The 20,674-nt window shown below is 46.0% G+C and overlaps 1 protein-coding gene across 1 annotated transcript in view; it reads left to right on the top strand.

Annotated features, from left to right (window-relative positions):
• The window catches only part of GRIN2A (glutamate ionotropic receptor NMDA type subunit 2A), a 452,755-nt gene that overhangs the window by 390,456 nt on the left and 41,625 nt on the right, over nucleotides 1-20,674 (top strand). The window contains exon 12 of the mRNA XM_070779645.1: nucleotides 8,754-8,941. Within this exon, the coding sequence (XP_070635746.1) occupies nucleotides 8,754-8,941 (188 nt within the window). The remainder of the gene's footprint in view (nucleotides 1-8,753; nucleotides 8,942-20,674) is intronic.

Below are 20,674 nucleotides of genomic sequence, written 5' to 3'. Positions count from 1 at the left end.
CAGTGACAGCCGTGTGGATCGGCAGGAGCTGGGATGGCAGGGCCGTAGACGTCTCTGCTTTAAAAGCAGAAGAGAGGCTTCCCTGGTAGCTTGGTGGTAAAGAATCCGCCTGCCAACGCAGGAGACACAGGTTTGATCCCTTGTCCGGGAAGATCCCACATCCTGCGGAACAACTAAGCCCGTGCATGACTACTGAGTCTGCGCTCTAGAGCCGGGAGCCGCAACTTCTGAGCCCACGTGCCGCCACTGCTGAAACCCGCATGCCCTAGCGCCTGTGCTCTGCAACGAGAGAAGCCACTGCGATGAGAAACCCGTGCACCGCAGCAAAACGTAGCTCCCACTCGCCGGAACTAGAGCAAAGCCTGCGCAGCAACAAAGACCCACCACAAAAATGAGTAAATGAGTACATTAAGAAAAGTAGAAAAAAGGCAAGAGAAGAAAACACCAAGCAGAAAAACATCACCGGCTCCTCCCTGTGAGGGCTGGGGCTTCCAGCCACGGCTCTGAGTTCTGAGGGGTTCTTCATCCAGTGCCCGCTTCCAATGTCCGTGTTGTTTCATCCCCAGAGCTGCCAGTTACCACAGTGAAGCCTAATGTGCCTTTCTCTCACCCACCATCACAGTGCCAATCCCCCCAGCGTTTTGGGTCTCAGGTGAGCTTCTCTTTCTGACGCTCCACCCTCAACAAGAAGCTATGGCCATCTATGCCTAAACGACTCCCAAACAAGTAGGGTTAAGATGTGTTGAAGGCAAGAGATGTCTCCTCTGGAGGTGACACCAGACCATACATGGCTGAGCATCTCCTGGGAAAGAGACAGACGAAACTGAACAACCCACCAGATCTTTTAAAACCCCGATGGCTCTGATCTGATCCTTTCCCTTTTTTCATCACGGTGGGCCTCACATCGAGCTGTAACCCCAGCCTGAATTTCGTAAGAGGCAGAGCTGCTTCTGTTTACTCCATGGTCTGTGGATAACATGGTCCCGGTGGTTATGTCTGTGGCCTTTGTCGTCACGCGGTGTTAAGCCCAAGTGCCATCTGACACTTACATAAGCTGTCCTGCCATGTCCCTCACTTTACCTCTCAGGGCTTCCATTTCCTCGTTCCACAGGGATGGCAGGTGTGCATCCAACTTTATTCAGTTAGAAGAAGTAAGTGAAACAAGATAATGTCTATAAAGTATTCAGGACTGGGTTTGTCCTGCACAGTGCATGAATGTTATAAGCCCCTCTGCTGGAAAATCTGAATGCAGAGGGATCCATCAGTGCAGGCCCGGCACACACATCTCCTTACATAACCTCCCTTTATTCCCAGTGGCCCTTGGAGGGCAGCTCGCATCTGCCCCGCTTTACAGGGAGAAGAAGGAGGCTGAGAAACACAGGGGCCTTGTTCAAAGGCTTTGACCACAAAGCCTGAGCTGGAAGACGTCAGCGAGTTTTACATCTTTTCTTTTTAACAATGGGAACATTTTTCCTTCAAAGGCACAGGTCTCTGAGTCGGAGCCAGGAGAGGCAAGGCCCTGGCCTCCCCCGCCCACTGGGAGCCACTTCTGTAGCCCCCAACCTCGTGTGGCCATTTATACTGGAATATGATTTAATGAAAAGAAATAAAATGGACACCTCGGGTCCTCAGTTGCACTAACTACATGTGAAATGCTCGATAGTCATAGCACAGATATGGAGTATTTCCATCACTGTAGAAAGTTCTAGACAGTGCTGCTATAGACAGTGTGCGTGTAGTAAGTCCCCTACGTACAATTGAGTTCCATTCCAAGAGTGCATTCATAAGTCCAATTTGTTCCTGAATCCAACAGAGTTAGCTTAGGTGCCCGACTAACACAGTCAGCTATATTGTACTGTACTATAATAAGTTTATATTACATTCATGCAAATAATACATTAAAAAACAGGCATAAAAAATAGAGAAAGCATTTTTAATGTTACAGTACAGTACCTTGTAAAGTACAGTAGTTTAGTACAACAGGGCTGGCATACAGGGGCTGGCATGGAGCGAACAGGCAAGAAGAGTCACTGACTGGAGGGGAGAAAGGAGGTGAGAGATGGGAAAGCTGAAGGATATTCAGCAAGAGGAGATGGAGGGTAAGCCGTGATTTCACTCGCGCTTAACATTGATGGAATGCATATTAGCATCTTTGAAAGTTCGTAACTTGAAGGTTCCTTTGTAGGGAACTTCCTGTACAAAGTTTGGTAATTCTGCTGGTGAGCTTCAGGCAGGCTTTCATTGTTGTTCAGTCACTAAGCTGTGTCCCACTCTTTGTGACCCCGTGGACTGCAGCATGCCGGGTCTCCCTGCCCCTCACCATCCCCCATAGTTCACCCAAGTTCATGTCCATTGAGTCGGTGATGCCATCCAACCATCTCATCTTCTGCTCCCCCTTTCTCCTCCTGCCTTCATTCTTTCCCAGCATCAGGGTCTTTTCCAATGTGTCAGCTCTTCCCATCAGGTGTCCAAAATATTGGAGGTTCAGCTTCAGCATCAGTCCTTCCAGTGAATATTCAGGGTTGATTTCCCTTAGAACTGACTGGTTTGATCTCCTTGCTGTCCAGGGGACTCTCAGGTTTTCTCCAGCACTACAATTCCTTAGCCTCTCGCAATCTCATCTGCTCATAAACAACACAAGAAAATAAAATAATTAATAATAATAAATCTCCGTACTGGGCATTTGTGAGGCCCCACTGGGACAATGCGTGTAAAATAACTGTGCACTTCTGTCGAGCATTGTACAAACAATGGCCATGTCTATCGGGGGCACTGTGTAAGCCCTCAGATGTTCTTGAACATGCAGGTATCTGTGACCAATGCACTTAGACTCCAGCTGTCTAGAATCCTCCATGAGGGACAGAAATCAAAGTCACGTAGCCCTGTGGCTCCCTTCACCTGTTGTCCTCACTTTGGTTCTGACGTGGCCCTGAGACCGCAGAGAGTCTTCCTGGCCATACCCCTCTAAGGGTACCGGTGCCAGTCCACCCAGAGGTGCCCACGTGTGATCACTTTGCTCAGAATTAACTGTGTCTTTTGCAGGTGTCCTCCCTCTGACTTGATGATATCTTACTTTTGCAAGCTTCGTTTTCCAAGTAAACTTCCCCTTTTTCTTTGCGCTTATCCAGCTGTTTTTTGCTCAGCTCAAGACTTGTCATGAAATATGGTAATGATTTGCAGAAATCTGTGCCTCTCCATAAAATACAAATTTAAACTGCTCTTGGACAGCTCTCATACAGGGGCCAGGTACAAATTTAATTTCCATTCCAGAAATGTATCAGCATGTGGTGGGTTAGCAGGATGGGGAGGACTTTCACCCCATGAATACCAACAAATGGCCTTCACATATGAATACCCTTGTACACACCTAGGCGTTTGTTTGTGTTTGGTTTTTGAGGAATTGAGGTGAAAGAGATGGGTGAGTCTTAGAAAGTTTCAATAAAACCCAGGTTCTTAGCATCCCTATGGCAACATAAAGCGTTGGAGTTGCAAGCATTCCACCTTCATTAAGACGATACATGCCATCCATTTGTCCCAAAGACCCCAGGACACATGTTATCCTAAGTCTCAGTTTCCCTATTTGGACTGACAGAGATGACTCAGGTTTCAGAATTATAGAATTCCATAGTTCCACAATGTCAACCTCATCTCACAGATGACAAACCAGCAGTGCAAAAGAAGGAAGTGACTTTCCTGAGGTGATGCCGTCATCCAAATGTAGACAAAGAACATAGATCCCTTCCATCTGTTCCTCCATGGCTCCTGTCACATGCCCTCCTGCCATCATGCACAAATCAACCTTTAACAACTACATCCCCCACCCCCACAACATCCATGGGTCTCAGAGAAACCTGTATGCAGGTCAAGAAGCAACAGTTAGAACTGGACATGGAACAATAGACTGGCTCAAAATTGGGAAACGAGTACATCATTCTTGGATGTACTGGGTTGGATGAAGGACAAGCTGGAATCAAGATTGCCAGGAGAAATATCAATAACCTCAGATACACAGATGACACCACCCTTATGATAGAAAGTAAAGAGGAACTAAAGAGCCTCTTGATAAAGGTGAAAGAGGAGAGTGAAAAAGTTGGCTTAAATCTCAACATTCAAAAAACTAAGATCATGGCACCTGGTTCCATCAATTCATGGCAAATATATGGGGAAACAATGGAAACAGAGGCAGAGTTTATTTTCTTGGGAGTCACTCTGTCACTCAGATGGTGACTGCAGCCATGAAATTAAAAGACACATGCTCCTTGGAAGAAAAGCCATGACAAAACTAGATAGCATATTAAAAAGCAAAAACATTACTTTTCTGACAAAGGTCCCTGTAGTCAAAGCTATGGTTTTCCCAGTAGTCATGTGTGGATGTGAGCGTTGGCCATATGGTCCATGTTCTGGACCAAAAAGAAGGCTGAGCAGTGAAGAATTGATGCTTTCAAACTGTGGTGTTGGTGGACTCTTGAGATTGAGTCCCTTGGACTGCAAGGAGATCAAACCAGTCAATCCTAAAGGAAATCCACCCTGAATATTCATTGGAAGGACTGATCCTGAAGCTGAAGCTCCAATACTCTGGCCACCTGATGGGAGAAGCCAACTCATTAGAAAAGACTCTGATGCTGGGAAAGATTGAGGGCAGGAGGAGAAGGGGGCAACAGAGGATGAGATGTTTGAATGACATCATTGACTCAATGGACATGAGTTTGAGCAAACTCTGGACGATGGTGGACAGGGAAGCCTGGCATGCTGCAGTCCATGGGGTCACAAAGAGTCGGACACAACTGAGCGACTGAACCACAGTAGCATTGCTGGCTCTCCGGAAAGGCTCTTTCCTCTTGGTTTGTCAGTTGCGTTCATCATCACCATTGACAACACCCGGTTTTTCCCACTCTTCCACTTGGATCATCTGATGCCCTTTTAATGGTCTCAGAGAATAAAGCTGAGTCGCCATCCCTACAGCCCTGAGATGAAAGCTTCAGAGTCTGTTGGCGAGACACGTCCTGTAGTTTGGCCCCATCTCTAGCCATTAAAGAAACAAAAAAATTAAAATGAAGAACATAGCTGTAAACCTTCCAAATAGTTTTGTTCCCACAGGGAGCCCTTCAGCAGTTGTCTCTGGAAGGAGGCAGCATTTTACATGCTCTCTCTGCCACTTTCATTTTTCTTTGCTTCACTGTTTTATGTCTTCTTGTTAAGGAGAGAAGGGCAGTAAAGCTGAAAAAGTGTCAGGAAGTTGAGCACTCCTCAACTGACTTTTCTTATTACTTTAGAGTTTATACTTCTGTCCCTGTTTTCAAGGGTGGTTGATCATTTCAGCCTTCTTTTTTTTTTTTTAACTTTACAGTATTGTATTGGTTTTGCCATATATCAACATGAATCCGCCTTCTTAAATAACTTAAAAAATAGGAAGCAACATACATGCCCACTAATAGGTATGTAGGTCATGAATTAGGCGCAGCCTTGTCTTTGAACCCCTTCATGAATCACAGCCTTGTCATGGTGAAGGGGCTTGTGTAACCCAAAGAAGCCATAAGCCATGCCATGAAGGGCCACCCAAGATGGATGGGTCACAGTGAAGTTCAGTTCAGTTCAGTCGCTCAGTCTTGTCCGACTCTTTGTGACCCTATGGACCATACATAGCACGCTGAGTCTCCCTGTCTATCACCAACTCCCAGAGTTTACCCAAACTCATGTCCATTGACTCGGTGATGCCATCCAACCATCTCATCCTCTGTTGTCCCCTTCTCCTGCCTTCAATCTTTCCCAGCATCAGGGTTTCTTCAAACGAGTCAGTTCTTCGCATCAGGTGGCCAAAGTATTGGAGTTTCAGCTTCAACATCAGTCCTTCCGCTGTGAAAAGTTCTGACAAAATGTGGTCCACAACAAAATCTAGACAGGGTATTGAAAAGCAGAGACATCACTTGGCCAACAAAGGTCCATGTGGTCAAAGCTATGGTTTTTCCAGTAGTCATGTACAAATGTGAGAGTTGGTCCATAAACAGGGCTGGATACCAAAGAATTGATGCTTTTGAATTGTGGTGTTGGAGAAGACCCTTGAGAGTCCTTGGACAGCAAGGAGATCAAACCAGTCCATCCTAAAGGAAATCAACCCTGAATATTCACTGGAAGGGCTGATGCTGAAGCTCCAATACTCTGGCCACCTGATGCAAAGAGCCAACTCATTGGAAAAGACCCTGATGCTGGGAAAGATCAAAGGCAAAAGAAGAGGCCGGCAGAGGATGAGATGGTTAGATAGCACTGAGTCCATAGACTCAATGGACATAAATTTGAGCAATCTGCGGGAGACAGTGGAGGACAGAGGAGCCTGGCGTGCTGCAGTCCGTAGGGTCAGAAAGAGCCGTATGCGACTTAGCAACTAAACAGCAGCAATGATATCTTTGAGAGGGTTACTGGATGCTTGCTTTTTAGAGGGTGCTGACTGGGAGAGGTGAACAGAATTTTGAGATGATGGTGATGTTTTCTTTCTTGATCTGTGTGATGATTTCAAGGATGTACACGTATGTAAAAATTTATCTAGTGCTTTATTTCATATAAGTTATACCTCAATAAAAATAAATGTACCAAAAAATTAAAAAGAGTGCTCTGTTTACTGACATGGAAGCACATTCACTATGTGTGGGATGAAATAAGAAAAGAAAGCCATCAGTAAGATGGTTTGCATGGCATCATTATATTTTGGATATTGAAACAGTGTTGGCAAACTAATGTCCCATGGGCCAGGCTATTTCATGTAAATAACCTTTTATCGGGACAGAGTTGAACTCCTTCATTTATGTGTTATCGATGGCTGCTCCCATACTATGCATAATTTCCTAGGATTTTGATAACAAAGCATCACAAACTGAGAAGCTTAAGCAATAGGAATTTTTTTGTCTCGTATTTCTGGAGGCTGGAAGGTCAAGATCAAGGTTGTCCATAGGGCTGTGGCCCCTCTGAAGGCACCAGAAGGGTCTTATGGCCTCTGGTGGTTCCTAGGCTTGTGGCAGCATAACTCCCACCTTCCCTTGACAGTCTCCCTGTGAGCACGTCTGTGTCCAGATTCCTTCTTTTTACTTTTTAAAAACTTTTTATTTTGTACTGGGATCTAACCAATTAACGACATTGTAATAGTTTCAGGTGGATAGCCAGGGACTCAGCCATACATATACATGTATCTGTTCTCCCCTGGGTGTTCATTGGAAGGACTGATGCTGAAGCTGAAGCTCCAATACTTTGGCCAACGAGTTGACTCATTGGAAAAGACCCTGATGCTGGGAGGGATTGGGGGCAGGAGGAGAAGGGGATGACAGAGGATGAGATGGCTGGATGGCATCACTGACTCGATGGACATGAGTTTGGGTAAACTCCCGGAGTTGGTGATGGACAGGGAGGCCTGGCATGCTGCAATTCATGGGGTCGCAAAGAATCGGACACAACTGAGCAACTGAACTGACTGAACTGATTCTCCCCTGGTGGCTCAGATGGTAAAGAATCCGCCCTCAATGCAGGGTTCAGATCCCTGCATTGGGAAGAGCCCCTGGAGAAGGGAATGACAACCCACTCCAGTGTTCTTTCCGGGGAAATCCTGTGAGCAGAGGAGCCTGGTGGGCTACGGTCCATGGGGTTGCAAAAAGTCCAACACAACTGAACCTCTAACACACATTCTTCCCCAAACTCCCCTCCCATCCAGGCTGCCACGTAACATGGAGCAGAGTTCCCTGTGCTATACTGTAGGTCCTTGTTGGCTATTCACTTAAAATAGAGCAGTGTGTACATACACATTCCAAACTCCCTGACTATCCCTTCTCCCCATTCTTCCCCCTGGCAACATAAGTTCATTCTCTCCAAATTCCTTCTTTTTATCAGGACACCAGTGGTATTGGGTTAGGAGCCCACCTTGCTCCAGTATGACCTTGCCTTAATTAATCACATCTGCAATGACCCCATCTCCAAATAAGCTCGTATTCAGAGATACTTGAGCTTAGGACTTCAACATATGAATTTTGAGAAAGCACAATTCAGCCTGTAACATGCTACACCAGCAGAGTTGAGTAGTTGCATCAGAGACTAAGCCTAAACTATTTATTATAGTGTCTTTACAAAAGAAGTTACCAGCCCCTGTTTTCAAAGATGTGTGTATGTGTGTGTGTATATACAAATGCATACAAAATTTGGAAGTTTGTTCGCAAATACATAAACAGAGGTTGCCTCTGAGTTACAGAATTATAGGCAATTTTAACTGTACTCAATATTTTCTACATTATTTTGGCTTCTAAAAATTATGATATAATAATATTTGTAATACAAATGAATAGTAAACATATCTCTTTGGACAGGAAAGGACATCATTCCTGTTTAGTCTCTCTGCTTCCTACACGCAGCCACCGAAGTCTCCTGTCCGTTAATGGTTTGTTTTGTTCCAACGCAAACCTCTCTAAATAGGCCACAGTTCTACACTGTTGGGAGTGCTGATGGCAAACACTTAGCGACCAGCAAACTCAACTGTTTACTCACTTGGGCATAAGGATTCTTCATGTCTTTATTTAGCTGCCTCTTGTAACTCAGGGAGAAAAGGTTTTGGCTTTTATCTCCTCATTAAAAATAGATCCTTTTATGATGACGGGACAGAGCAGTGATGAGTCATCTCCTGGATGATAGGGAAGTGTGCGATGCTGGATCAGGCCTCAGGAGATGGGCCCCAAGACGGTACCTCGCCATTGCCTTGACTCCCTGGCTTCTTGTCGTTGCAGGAAACTGGATGCTTTCATCTACGATGCTGCCGTCTTGAATTACAAGGCTGGGAGGGACGAAGGCTGCAAGCTGGTGACCATTGGGAGTGGGTACATCTTTGCTACCACTGGTTACGGGATCGCCCTCCAGAAGGGTTCACCGTGGAAGAGGCAGATTGACCTGGCCCTGCTCCAGTTTGTGGGTGATGGTAAGACTCTGGTTGACTTCCCCTACTTCTGGGGGACTGGAGACCCTCACACTCTCTGCTTCCTAACTGGCTTTCCAGTGGATCTTTGGGTAATGACTTAACTCACTGTAAATATTTACTGAGTGCTGACCACATGGTACCATGGTTCTTTAGGTTGCTTATAATGGAAACCAATTACAGACAGCTAAGTCAATTAAAAGGAGTTTATTTTAAGGATACAGAAGTGTCTATCTCAGTGAATTTAGGAAAGAGTTGAGCAAATAGGTTCAGAGGGAAAAACAGGAACCAGGGCAGACCTGGGGCCTCAGCAGCAGTAATTCATGGGTCCTCTCTCTGAAGGAGTGCTTCTCAGTGTGGAGCAGGGATTTCATCCCCTGGGGGATATTTGGCTGCATCTGGAGATATTTTTGATTGTCATGACAAGGAGGTTATTTGATACCAGCATTTGGTGGGTAGAGGCCAGGGGTGAGGGTGCTGGCATCTTTCAATGCCCAGGACAGCCCCACCCACCACCCCCCCCGCAAAAAAAAAAATCTCAAAACACAGAATTATCTGACCCCAAGCATACAGTAAAGAATCTGCCTGCAACACAGGGGACCCAAGTTCAATCCCTGGGTCGGAAAGATCCCCTGGAGGAGGACATGGCGACCCACTCTATTCTTCTTGCCTGGAGAGTCCCATGGACAGAGGAGCCTGGTGAACTATAGTCCATGGGGTCACAAAGGGTTGGACACAACTGAGCAGCTTTGACTTTCACATGTTTATAGTATCAGGGTTGAGGGGGAAAGCTCTGCTCTAGAGCACTTCTTGTTCAGTTGCTAAGTCTCTGAACGCAGTCACGCCCAGTGTCTGACTCTTTGAGACCCAGTGGACTACAGTACACCAGGCTCCCCTGTCCATCACTGTTTCTAGAGCAGTGACATCACACAACTAGGCTGTAATAAGTCCCAGTCTCTATTTTCCGAATTCTAAATTTCAAATTCCAGAGGAATGATTCCTGATCGATTTTGGGTCAAAGGCTCTTTCCTGGACCCCTCAGGAGTGAATAAAGGGTAGGGTTACATTGTCCTAACACGACAGCTCCTACTGTCTTCCTATGGGCAGATGAAGGACAGGTGATTGCTATACAGTGAAGAGTTAGTAGAAACCCCATGGGTTTCCACTACAGTCCACCCCTTGGCTGCCTATCCTGAAAAAAGACCATTTCCGCCTACATGGGCTTGCAGTCTAATGGAATGAGGGTGTTTCTGGAGCTTCCAGCTAACTGGACTGACTCTCTCCAGCAGCATTTCCTTCTGTCCATCTCTCCTTTTAGTTGGGGATTTCAACATAGCCCATTGCTCCAGGACATGGTTTTAGAATCCTGTTCTGGCTCCAATGGCATGTTGGAGCCCTTGGATTTGCCAACACTGAGATGGGAAAAGCAAAAGCAGCAGAGATGGCAGGTGAACCCTAGAAACGGGTAAGTGTGAGTAGGAAACAGAAGTTCAGGGCATAGGTCAGAAGCTGCGTTCAAGGGCAGAGACTACATTTGGAGATGGTTCCCGAAAATGCAGGGCTTCCCAGGTGGCACTAGAAATAAAGAACCCGCCTGTCAATGAGGGTGATATAAGAACCTTGGGTTTGCTCCCTGGGTCAGGAAGATCCCCTGGAGTGGGAGATGGCAACCTACTCCAGTATTCTTGCCTGGAGAATCCCATGCACAGAGGAGCCTGGTGGGCTACAATCCATAGGATCACAAAGAGTCGTACACAACTGAAGTGACTGAGCATGCACACATGTGAAAACATGCTTCTCTTGTCCAGGGCTGGGGAGGACGGTCTGTCAACCACTGTGGCCAAACACAGTGTTGAAAGAGGCAGAGGTTTGTGTGTACAGTTGGTGTAAACTTGAGCAAAGGGCATAATGCCTTATACCCTCTACTCCCAGATTTAAACCTTGGGTTCTCACAGTGTCATCAAGAAACCTAAATGTGGTTTATATTTAACTCCCACATGAGAGCATCTGAATCTTTGGATTCTCTCTAGGGCATTGGTACCTTTCAGTCAGATCAACACCCGTGTTTTCTGTGTCGTAGTGACTTGTAGCTGTGTTGCCCAGTTATTGCTGTGACATCTCGGAAGAACATGACAATTGGCATTTATTTTGCTCATGGGAGCACAGGTGGAGTGGGAAAGCTTGCCTTGGGCTATGGTGGCTCCACCTCCTGCTGCCACAAGCCCAGGGATCATCTCTGTGGTCTTTGTTCCATCCGTGTTTATTCTGGGTCTCAGGCTGAAAGGGCAGCAGCTAGCTGGCAGAAGCTCTTTTCCTGGCTGTGTTGGAGGCACAGGAGAAAACACCCACCTGCACGGGCACATTTCAAGTCTCAGCTTTCTTTTTTTAATTTTTTTATTTTATATGGGAGTATAGTTGCAGAACCTGTCTGCAGTGCAGGAGCTGCTGGAGATATGGGTTCTATTCCTGAGTTGGGAAGATCCCCTGGAAGAGAGCATGGCAACCCACTCCAGTATTCATGGGCTTCCTTGGTGTCTCAGAAGGTAAAGAATCTGCCTACAATGCAGGAGATCTAGGTTTGATCTTTGGGTTGGGAAGATCTGGAGGAGGGAATGGCTACCCACTCCAGGATTCTGGCCTGCAGAATCCCATGGACAGAGGAGCCTGGAGGGCTACAGTCCATGGGGTCACAAAGAGTCGGACACGACTAAAGCAACTGAACACAGCACAGCACATAGATGGACCAGCAGTGCTCTGTTAATTTCAGGTGTATAGCAGAGTGATTCAGTTCTACAGATACATGTGTCTGTTCTTTTTCGAATTCTTTTTCCCATTTAGGTTGTTACATAATATTGATTGGGCTTCCCTGGTGGCTCAGACGGTAAAGAATCTGCCTGCAATGTGAGGAGACCCCAGATCGGTTCCTGAGTTGGGAAGATCCCCTGGAGAAGGGAATGGCAACCTGCTCCAGTATTCTTGCCTGGAGAGTTCCATGGACAGAGGAGCCTGGCGGGCTATAGTTCTTGGTGTTGCCAAGAGTCAGAGACGACTGAGCAACTAAGAATTTCTTTCATAATATTGAGCAGAGTTCCCTGTGCTATACAATAGGTCCTTGTTGGCTAGCTTTGTCACATTCACATCTGCTAACACCTTTCTGTCCGAAGCAAGTCCTACGGCCAAGCCCAGAGTATACTCTGGAGCAGGGGTGCCAACCTCAGGGGTCTAATGATGATCTGAGGTGGAGCTGATGTAATCATAATAGAAGTAAAATGCTCAATAGATTTAATGTGCTTGAGTTATCCCGAAACCATTTCCCACCCCCCATCCATAGAAAGATTGTCTTCTGTGAAACCGGTCCCTGGTGCCAAAAAGGTTGGGACCGCTGCTCTGGAGTATGCTCTGCCTTGTAAAGAGGAGTTTTGGAGTCAGATGACCAGACGTGTGTGCACAGAGGAGTGAAGCATCCATCTGCCATGGTGGTCACCTAAGCACCTCCCCGTGGTGTGAACTACCCCGCTACGAGGGTCTCATTTCCAGCAGTAAAAACCACAGACTCTTGAACATAACAAGCAACCGGTCATTGAAGGACTGGATGAATACATACACACATGGATGAATGGTTAGTGTCAGGATGTATTTCATTTGACAGGAAACTTTTAAATATGATGGGTAGCTGTCAAATCTGTCAGTTCTAACTCTACACCTACCTACCACTGCTGTCACTTCTGCAGCATCTTTTATGAAATAGCAACATATTTGGGGAATAGGATATGCCAATCACCACACCGGATGTGTTACATGTGTTCTTTAATTGAATATTCATCACAACTTTATAAAGTTAAATATTGCCTATGATCATTTTACGGAGAATGAAACCGCAGCTCAGTGGGCTTATCAGTCCCTTAGTGAGTAAGTGGCGAAGCCTCTACTTTAAGGGAACTTACTGTTGATGAGGGTCAGTCATTTCAGACTTTTGTTTCATTAATTCTCCAGAATGCCTATTAAAGTTTGCTTATTAGATGCTTGAGATGTATAGATCCCTGTGTGTGTACACGTGTATGTGTGTGCTCTTGCACACTCAATCGTATCTGACTCTTTGTAAGCCCACCAGGCTCCTCTGTCCATGGGATTTCCCAGGCAAGAATGCTGGAGTGGGTTGCCATTTCCTACTCCAGGGGATCTTCGAGACCCAGGGATCAAACCAGCATCTCCTGCCTGGGCAGACAGGGTCTTTACCACTAGCACCATCTGGGAAGCCAATAGACCCTTGAAGAAGAAGTAATTTAGTGTATGTTGGATGATATCTATTGTCCCATTTCCAAATGCTTCTGTGAAAAGGTTAATTTTTTTTTAGCCTCAGTTTATTCATCTGCAATTGAATACAGAAATATTTACCAGATAAGGTTGTCATGAAGATAAAATGAAAAGTTATATTTAAACAGCCACCTGGAAATAGAAATGATTCAGTAAATGCCATCATCACCACCACCATCATCATCATTGTCCCCCTCCCCTTCCTCCTCTCTTCCTCCCCTCCCCCCACCCCCACATTATTGTTGTCCATCCACAGCTCAAGGATTCAAAAAACCATTTTTAATGTCGTATTGGTGATAATATGGTCAAGTTAGCATCATGCATTGGAGAAGGAAATAGCAACCCACTCCAGTGTTCTTGCCTGGAGAATCCCAGGGACAGGGGAGCCTGGTGGGCTGCCGTCTAAGGGGTCGCACAGAGTCAGACACGACTGAAGCAACTTAGCAGCAGTAGCAGCAGCAACCATCATGGAAATGCCATTCTGAACAGAAACCTCCCCTCTGTGGCAAATAAAAAAACAGTAGAGGCATCCAGATAAACCAAAGAGGTGTTTCCTGTTTTAACAGAGTGTCTAGATTCTTAGAGACATTTTCTGTCCCAGTTCAGGTCTTTCCTGGTCAGACTGTCTGGATTGGGGGATGTGTCTTCACAGCTTCATCTTCAGAGACCATCTGGAGGCCAAGCCATGGGAGAGAAAATGACGTGGCTCCAGGGGGCGTCTTGAGATAATCTTCCCGGAAAGCCACGTCCAATTCTGAATGTCTCTCTAGGAGTAAATACATGAATTAACACAGCTGCATAAATATTTCACTTATCTTATGCAGCTTTGGCAGGATTAATTATACTCCAAAATTAGACCTGGAAAAAGCACAGTGCTGAGCGGTCCCTAATTATTATTCATCCCCTGGAATGGAGTGTTTATCTCTTGTTATAGAGTAGCTTCGGTGGACGATTACGAGTCTAATGAGTGTCAAAAGTATAAAAAATTTTCCTAATGAGCTGTGTAAATATAACCTTTTGAGTAGAGTGTTTGGTTATTGGGGGAACCTCTTATGTGAAGCCTACCAAGCATTTCCCTAGGAAAGGGCCTGCCAATCTCCTGTAAGAGATACACAGGGTCCCAGTAAGACCTTACCCTCCTTTTCCTGTCTGACTGTTGTGTCCTTTCTGAAATAGTGGCACGCACCTGCATGCGTGGTAAGTTGCTTCGGTCATGTCCGACTCTGTGCTACCCCATGGACTGTAGCCCACCAGGCTCCTCTGTCTATGGGTTTCTCCAGGCAAAAGTGCTAGAATGGGTGGCCATGCCCTTCTCCAGGGGATCTTCCTGACCCAGGGACCAAATCTGCGTCTCTTATGTCTCCTGCATTGGCAGGTGGGTTCTTTACCACTAGCGCCACCTGGGGGTTCACCTGGGGACACTCAAAGATACTTTTCAGCATCCATCATCAATACCCATTGTTTACTGAGAAACACACGTTCCTAGGCACTGAGGTTCCAAGAAGGAATCCTTCCTTCAAGGAGCTTACCATCCAGTTGGTTGGCAATGTGTGGAATTAAAATGTCTAATTAATAAATAAATAAACATCCTGTTTCAAAAAAAATATGAACATGTTTGTAATAATTCATGTATATATGTTAATATATACTATATATTCATGTTTATATATGTATGGGCTCAGTCGCTCAGTTGTGTGCAACTCTTTGTGGCCCCATGAACTGTAGCCCACCAGGCTCCTCTATCCATGGAATTTTCCAGGCAAGAATACTGGAGCAGGTTGCCATTTCCTACTCCAGGGAATCATCCGAACCCAGTGATCGAACTGGTATCTCTTGGGTCTCCTGCATTGGCGGGTGGATTCTTTACCACTTCCACCACCTGGGAAGCCTGCACACACACACACACACACACACATATACACACATACACACACACGCACACACACACATACACACACACACACATACACACACACACACACACACACACACACACACACACGTTGGTGTCCTGAGTAGATGAGAGAGTGGTCGAGGAGAAATATGAGATATATCTTATTTTTTAGTAGCGGAATGAAAATACAGAATAAGTCATAAAGAAAACAAGTAAGATTTAGACAGATTAGGATGGGCCAGAGTTCCCAAAGCCCCATTCATTAGCTTATCCAGCAGCCAACTAATAACTGCTGGGTCCCTGGTATCATCCCGGCACCTAAGAGGTGACAGCTAACAGAGAACGTAAATAATGAGTACGTCTGGGACCTAAAAAAATGGCATTTCTGGCTTCAAAGGAGAGGTTGGACAGAAAGTCTCTTAGGCCCTATCGGTCTCATGGATTTTGTAATTTTTATGTGATTCTGGGATTTGAAGAGACAGAAGAAAATCATAAGAGGTTAAAGGCCCTTTTGATGGATAGAAGCCAGCAAGAAGATATCAAGGAGAACAAGTTGATATTGTAACATTATTCAGAAACAGGTGGTGTTGAGAAAAGAGAAGGAAACCAAGATTTTGAGCCTATACTCAATGGTCTACTACCATGCTAAGTGTGGCACAAATGATCTTTATAATTCTTTGTACAATGTTCTGGAGTAGATCTCATTACCTACATTTTGCACAGCAGGAAAACGAGTCTCATTTAGGTTACGTGAGCTATAGCAAGGGGCTTCCCAGGCAGCACTAGTGGTAAAGAACCTGCCTGATAGTGCAGGAGACATAAGAGACATGGGTTCGACCCCTGGGTCAGAAAGATTCCCTGGAGGAGGGCATGGCAACCCACTCCAGTATTCTTGCCTGGAGACTCCCAAGGACAGAGGAGCCTGGAGGGCTGTGGTCCATAGGGTCGCAAAGCGTTGGACATGACTGAAGCAACTTAGCATGCACGCACACATGAGTTGTAGCAGAGCTTCTCAAACTTTAACCTAATCAGGACTCACCCGGTGATCTGTTTAAAATTCAGGCTCTGTTCCAGTCGATCTGGGGAGCCTGAGAATCTGCACTTCTAACAATCTCCAGATGATGCTGCTGATGCTGGTCTGTGGACCACGCCCTGCATAGATTTTTTGTTAGAGGTAAAAATTGAACCAGGTTTGCCTGATTCCAGCTCTGATCATCTTTCCATTCAACTAGGTTTCTGGAGAAGTCTTACGAGTGGCCAGATCACTTTAGCTACAAGTCATATATTTAGCTTTGAAAAGCATTTAATCTTCCTCTTGTATTTTGCTCAGTCTTCATGGTTGTTGGTTTCTTTTTAAACTCAGAAAAGCATTACTTCTCCCTAGTGTCTAGTCTGAGTTCATTAAACAAATAAAATGAAATATATGTATTTATCAAATATTTTTATAAAATTTATAAGGTATATCCCATTGTACTTACATTAGATATATACAGATATCATCTATAAATATTTGGAAGATATGACACATGCATATGTATTCATCTTGTATTCTAAGGTGACCAGCTCAACCCATTTTGCTGGGATTCTCTTGGTTTTAAAACTAGCTGGTGACTTCATGCATGCTCAGTCACTTCAGTCATGCCCAACTCTGTGAGACCATACAGGAGACTGTAGCCCACCAGGCTGCTTGGTCCATGGGATTCTCCAGGCCAGAATTCTGGAGTGGGTTGCCATGCCCTCCTACTTCAGGGGATCTTCCTGATGTAGGGATAGAACCTGCATCTCTTAAATCTGCCTGCATTGGCAGGTGGGTTCTTTATCGCTAGTGCCACCTGGGAAGCCCCAGTTGTATCATATTTGGACACACATAGTAGATTCATCTCCAGTACTCTTGCCTGGAAAATCCCATGGACAGAGGAGCCTGGTGGGGTCCTGGAGCCCAGGACCTCCAGACCATGGGGTCGCAAAGAGTTGAACATGACTGAGCGACTTCACTCTCACTTTTCACTTGCGTGCATTGGAGAAGGAAATGGCAACCCACTCCAGTGTTCTTGCGTGGAGAATCCCAGGGATGCTGGAGCCTGGTGGGCTGCCGTCTGTGGGGTCGCACAGAGTTGGACACGACTGAAGCGACTCAGCAGCAGCAGATTCATAGATGGAGTATTCGCCAGAGCCCATCTGTATCACTTCAGTTGGATTGGTTCCCTTTGTCCCTTTGGTACTGCAACTTTGTAAGCAGTCATTTTGAATACTCATCCAGTTGATAACAAATCAGACAGGACCACACGTCTGCTCTCGTATTACTAAGGAACCTTGCTGCAGTCAACTCTAGAGCTTCGGGAAGCACCATTCCTGGATAAGATGCTCGAAGTTCTGGGAAGGGGGGAGTGCTGGGGGCCGACAGTGGAGATGCCCACTCCCTGCTTCCGAGTGACTCGCTGTTAATGTTCCTGATTCCTTTATTTGTTGGTAGCTCTTGCACTGAACGCACAGGATGGCTTTTGATGGCGAGGGACCCCATGCAGCCAGCCAGACTCGAGTGTGTTTGTGTGATTACAGAAGTCGTTTGTGTATCTAATTAGGACTCTCATAAATTGCTCTGAGCCATGGAATGGCTTGCTAATATCCTGAGCACTGTCCTCATCAAGCTTCCCAGCTTGATATCTTTGGGCCGACATGTGAATCTCGGGGAGACCTGGACGCCCCCACCACTTTGGTGGTGAGCATCACCCATACATCCCTGCATGGCTTTGCAGCCCATCTTCTTCGGGCTGGCTTAAGCCATGAAGGTACAGCCATGTGGGTGGAAGAGATCGTTGCAGGCCACCCCACTCCTAAATATTTTCCGTGCTCATCTGCCTACAGTATCTGAAGTTGCATCATTTGGATTTTTTTTTCCAGAAGCATGGATTCCTTTATGCAACCCTCCCGCTTTAAATTCAGAGTCTCTTCTCCCATCTTCTCCTGAACTCATTTCCTGGTCTGATATCTGACCCATCCTTCAGCCCTCACACCCCTCTGTGAAGGTTTCCTTAAAGACTGCAGCTCTGGATGCGCTGACGAACTAGAACCCCCCTTGTTGCTGCTGTGTAGTCCCATATGTGACTCTTCATGACCCCATGGACTGCAGCCTGCCGCGCTCCTCTGCCCATGGGATTTCCCAGGCAAGAAGACTAGAGTGGGATGCCATTTCCTTCTCCAGAGAATCTTCCCAATCCAGGAATCAAATCCGGGTCTCCTGAGCATCTCCTGCATTGCAGGCACCTTCTTTTATCACTGAGTCACCTGGGAAGCCTTTAGCTCCATGAAACTCCTTTCATGGAGAAAGGAAACTCCTTTAGCTCCACGCTTATAGCATTTGTGTGCCATTTCACTAAGTGACATGAGTGAAGGGCTGTGACGGAAGGTTCTGTAGCTCCTAGCTGCATGGCCAGTCTGTTTCTCTGAGCTCCCGTTTCCTCAATTAAGTGTGAAAACAAATGGGCTTCCCTGGTGGCTCAGTGGTAAAAGAATCCACCTGCCAATATAGGACATGCACGTTCAGTCCCTGAGTCAGGAAGATCCCCGGGAGAAGAAAATGACAACCCACTCCGATATTGCCTGGAAAATTCCATGTGTAGAGAAGCTTGGCAGGCTATGTGTCCAGGGGGTCACACAGATTTGGACACAGCTAAACACACACACACACACACACACACACACACACACACACACTGTTCTCTCTAAGGGCTGCACGAATTTATATCCCCACCAACATAGGCCACGCACTCATGTCCAGTCTGTTGCCCTTTCCTCTCCCCTAGGACTCATTCCTGAGCTTTGTACATAGTAGATGCTCAAGTAAAACTTCTTGGATGAATGAATAAATGAATGCATGGATTTGAAAATACCATAGATATACTTTTGTGAGGCTTGCTTCATTCATCAAATACCTTCTCTGATGAAGTTCAGTTCAGGATGTTGTTTTCTTTGGGATGAACATCAGGTGTCTCTAGGCAAGAGACACAGAGAGGAAATCACTGAACCACTGTCCAGGAGGACAGTCTTCCCAAGCCTCTGACCCACGTTTTCACTGCCATGCAGGCAAGTTCTCCTGTTATCTAATTTGTGTGCTCTAGTAGTCAAATACGTCTGCTCTGTTCTTTTTAACGCACTTTTCTGGGATGGATATAATCAGCAAGATTGTATTTTAGAATTGGAGGGGATCGTAAATCCTGAGTGAGTCTGTGGTTTGTGATCAAGGAGGTAAATAGAGAAAGAGCGTTACTGTCTATTTTTGAAAATCCAGTTTTATTGAAACGCAGACACATCCACTCATTCAGGTATTATCTGTGGCTGTTTCCCCTACCACAGCAGAGTCACACTGTTGCAACAGAAGTTGTAGAATCTGCACAACCCCAAATATTTATTGTTGGGCCATTTGTCAGGAAAGTATGATGACCTTGGCCTTAGACTGTCTGGAGGAAGACAAGGGAGGCAGAGAAGACTTGATATTTTAGGTTGTCCAGTTCTTCTAAGGAAAGGGAAAAGATCCAGATGAAGAAAGGAAGAAAGAAGGGGCAGATAGGAAAGAGGGACAGGGATGTATGAGGGGGAGATGGATGGAAGAAGAAATGGGGAGAGAGGAGGAGGAGAGAACAAGGGGTGCAGCAAGACAGAAGGGGAGAGGAAGGATCAGAGAGAGAGGTGTGCTCGGGGGACTAGTCAGGTAACACGCCTCCTGCATCTACAGTGCAGCCTGGCCTGGTCAACTGAGCAGTTATGGATGTTGCAGATAATGCTGAACAAGCCCAGGAGCCATCCACTGCCCACTCTGGGCTCCATGGTGGAGCCGGGCACAGACCCCCGGCTGACTCACTCCTGCCTGGGAGAAGTCTAATCTGTCTCCCGCGGGCCTCCCCTGCCAGCAGCTCTTCGTGACATAGGTCCCGGTGTCCTCAGATGACTCAGCAACACCCTATGTCAACCAGCAGCCTCGGTCCGTTTAAAGAGATAAAAGCCAAAATGAGGATGGGGGATTTGGTCGGGGGAGGCTCTGAGGAGCTACTTGCAGGGAGAAGAGACAGTTTTCCACATGTTGAAAGGGAAGTCATTCAAAGCTAGCATCATTAGTGTTATTTTTATCGAAGTTTTTAACAACAGGTAACATTCACAGAGGGGCAACTATGGGTCATAAGACAATCCGTCTTTATATGTATTAATTTCATGCAGTTCTCACGGTTATTAAATGCCACGAATTATGACTATAAGTGTCTGCCTACAGATGAGGAAACTGAGTCACAGAAAGTTTGAGTCATGTGTCAAGCTATAGTAAGTGGCTGATCCAACCTGGGCAAGTAGGCTCTAGGGTCTTCATTTGAACCATTATGCAACATCATTTCTCCTTTATCTGCTATTACCCTCCCAGACATCTCATTCGGCAAGCATTCCCATCTGGGAAGGAGCTGCTGACCTATGTGATTTAAAAGCACATAAGTCAGTAGCCGGGCTTCCCAGGTGGCTCAGTGGTTAAAGAATCTGCCTGCGAT

This window comes from Bos indicus, chromosome 25, assembly GCF_029378745.1.
Source record: "Bos indicus isolate NIAB-ARS_2022 breed Sahiwal x Tharparkar chromosome 25, NIAB-ARS_B.indTharparkar_mat_pri_1.0, whole genome shotgun sequence".
Lineage (NCBI taxonomy): Eukaryota > Metazoa > Chordata > Mammalia > Artiodactyla > Bovidae > Bos > Bos indicus.
This window is presented reverse-complemented; position numbering and strand designations above follow the sequence as displayed.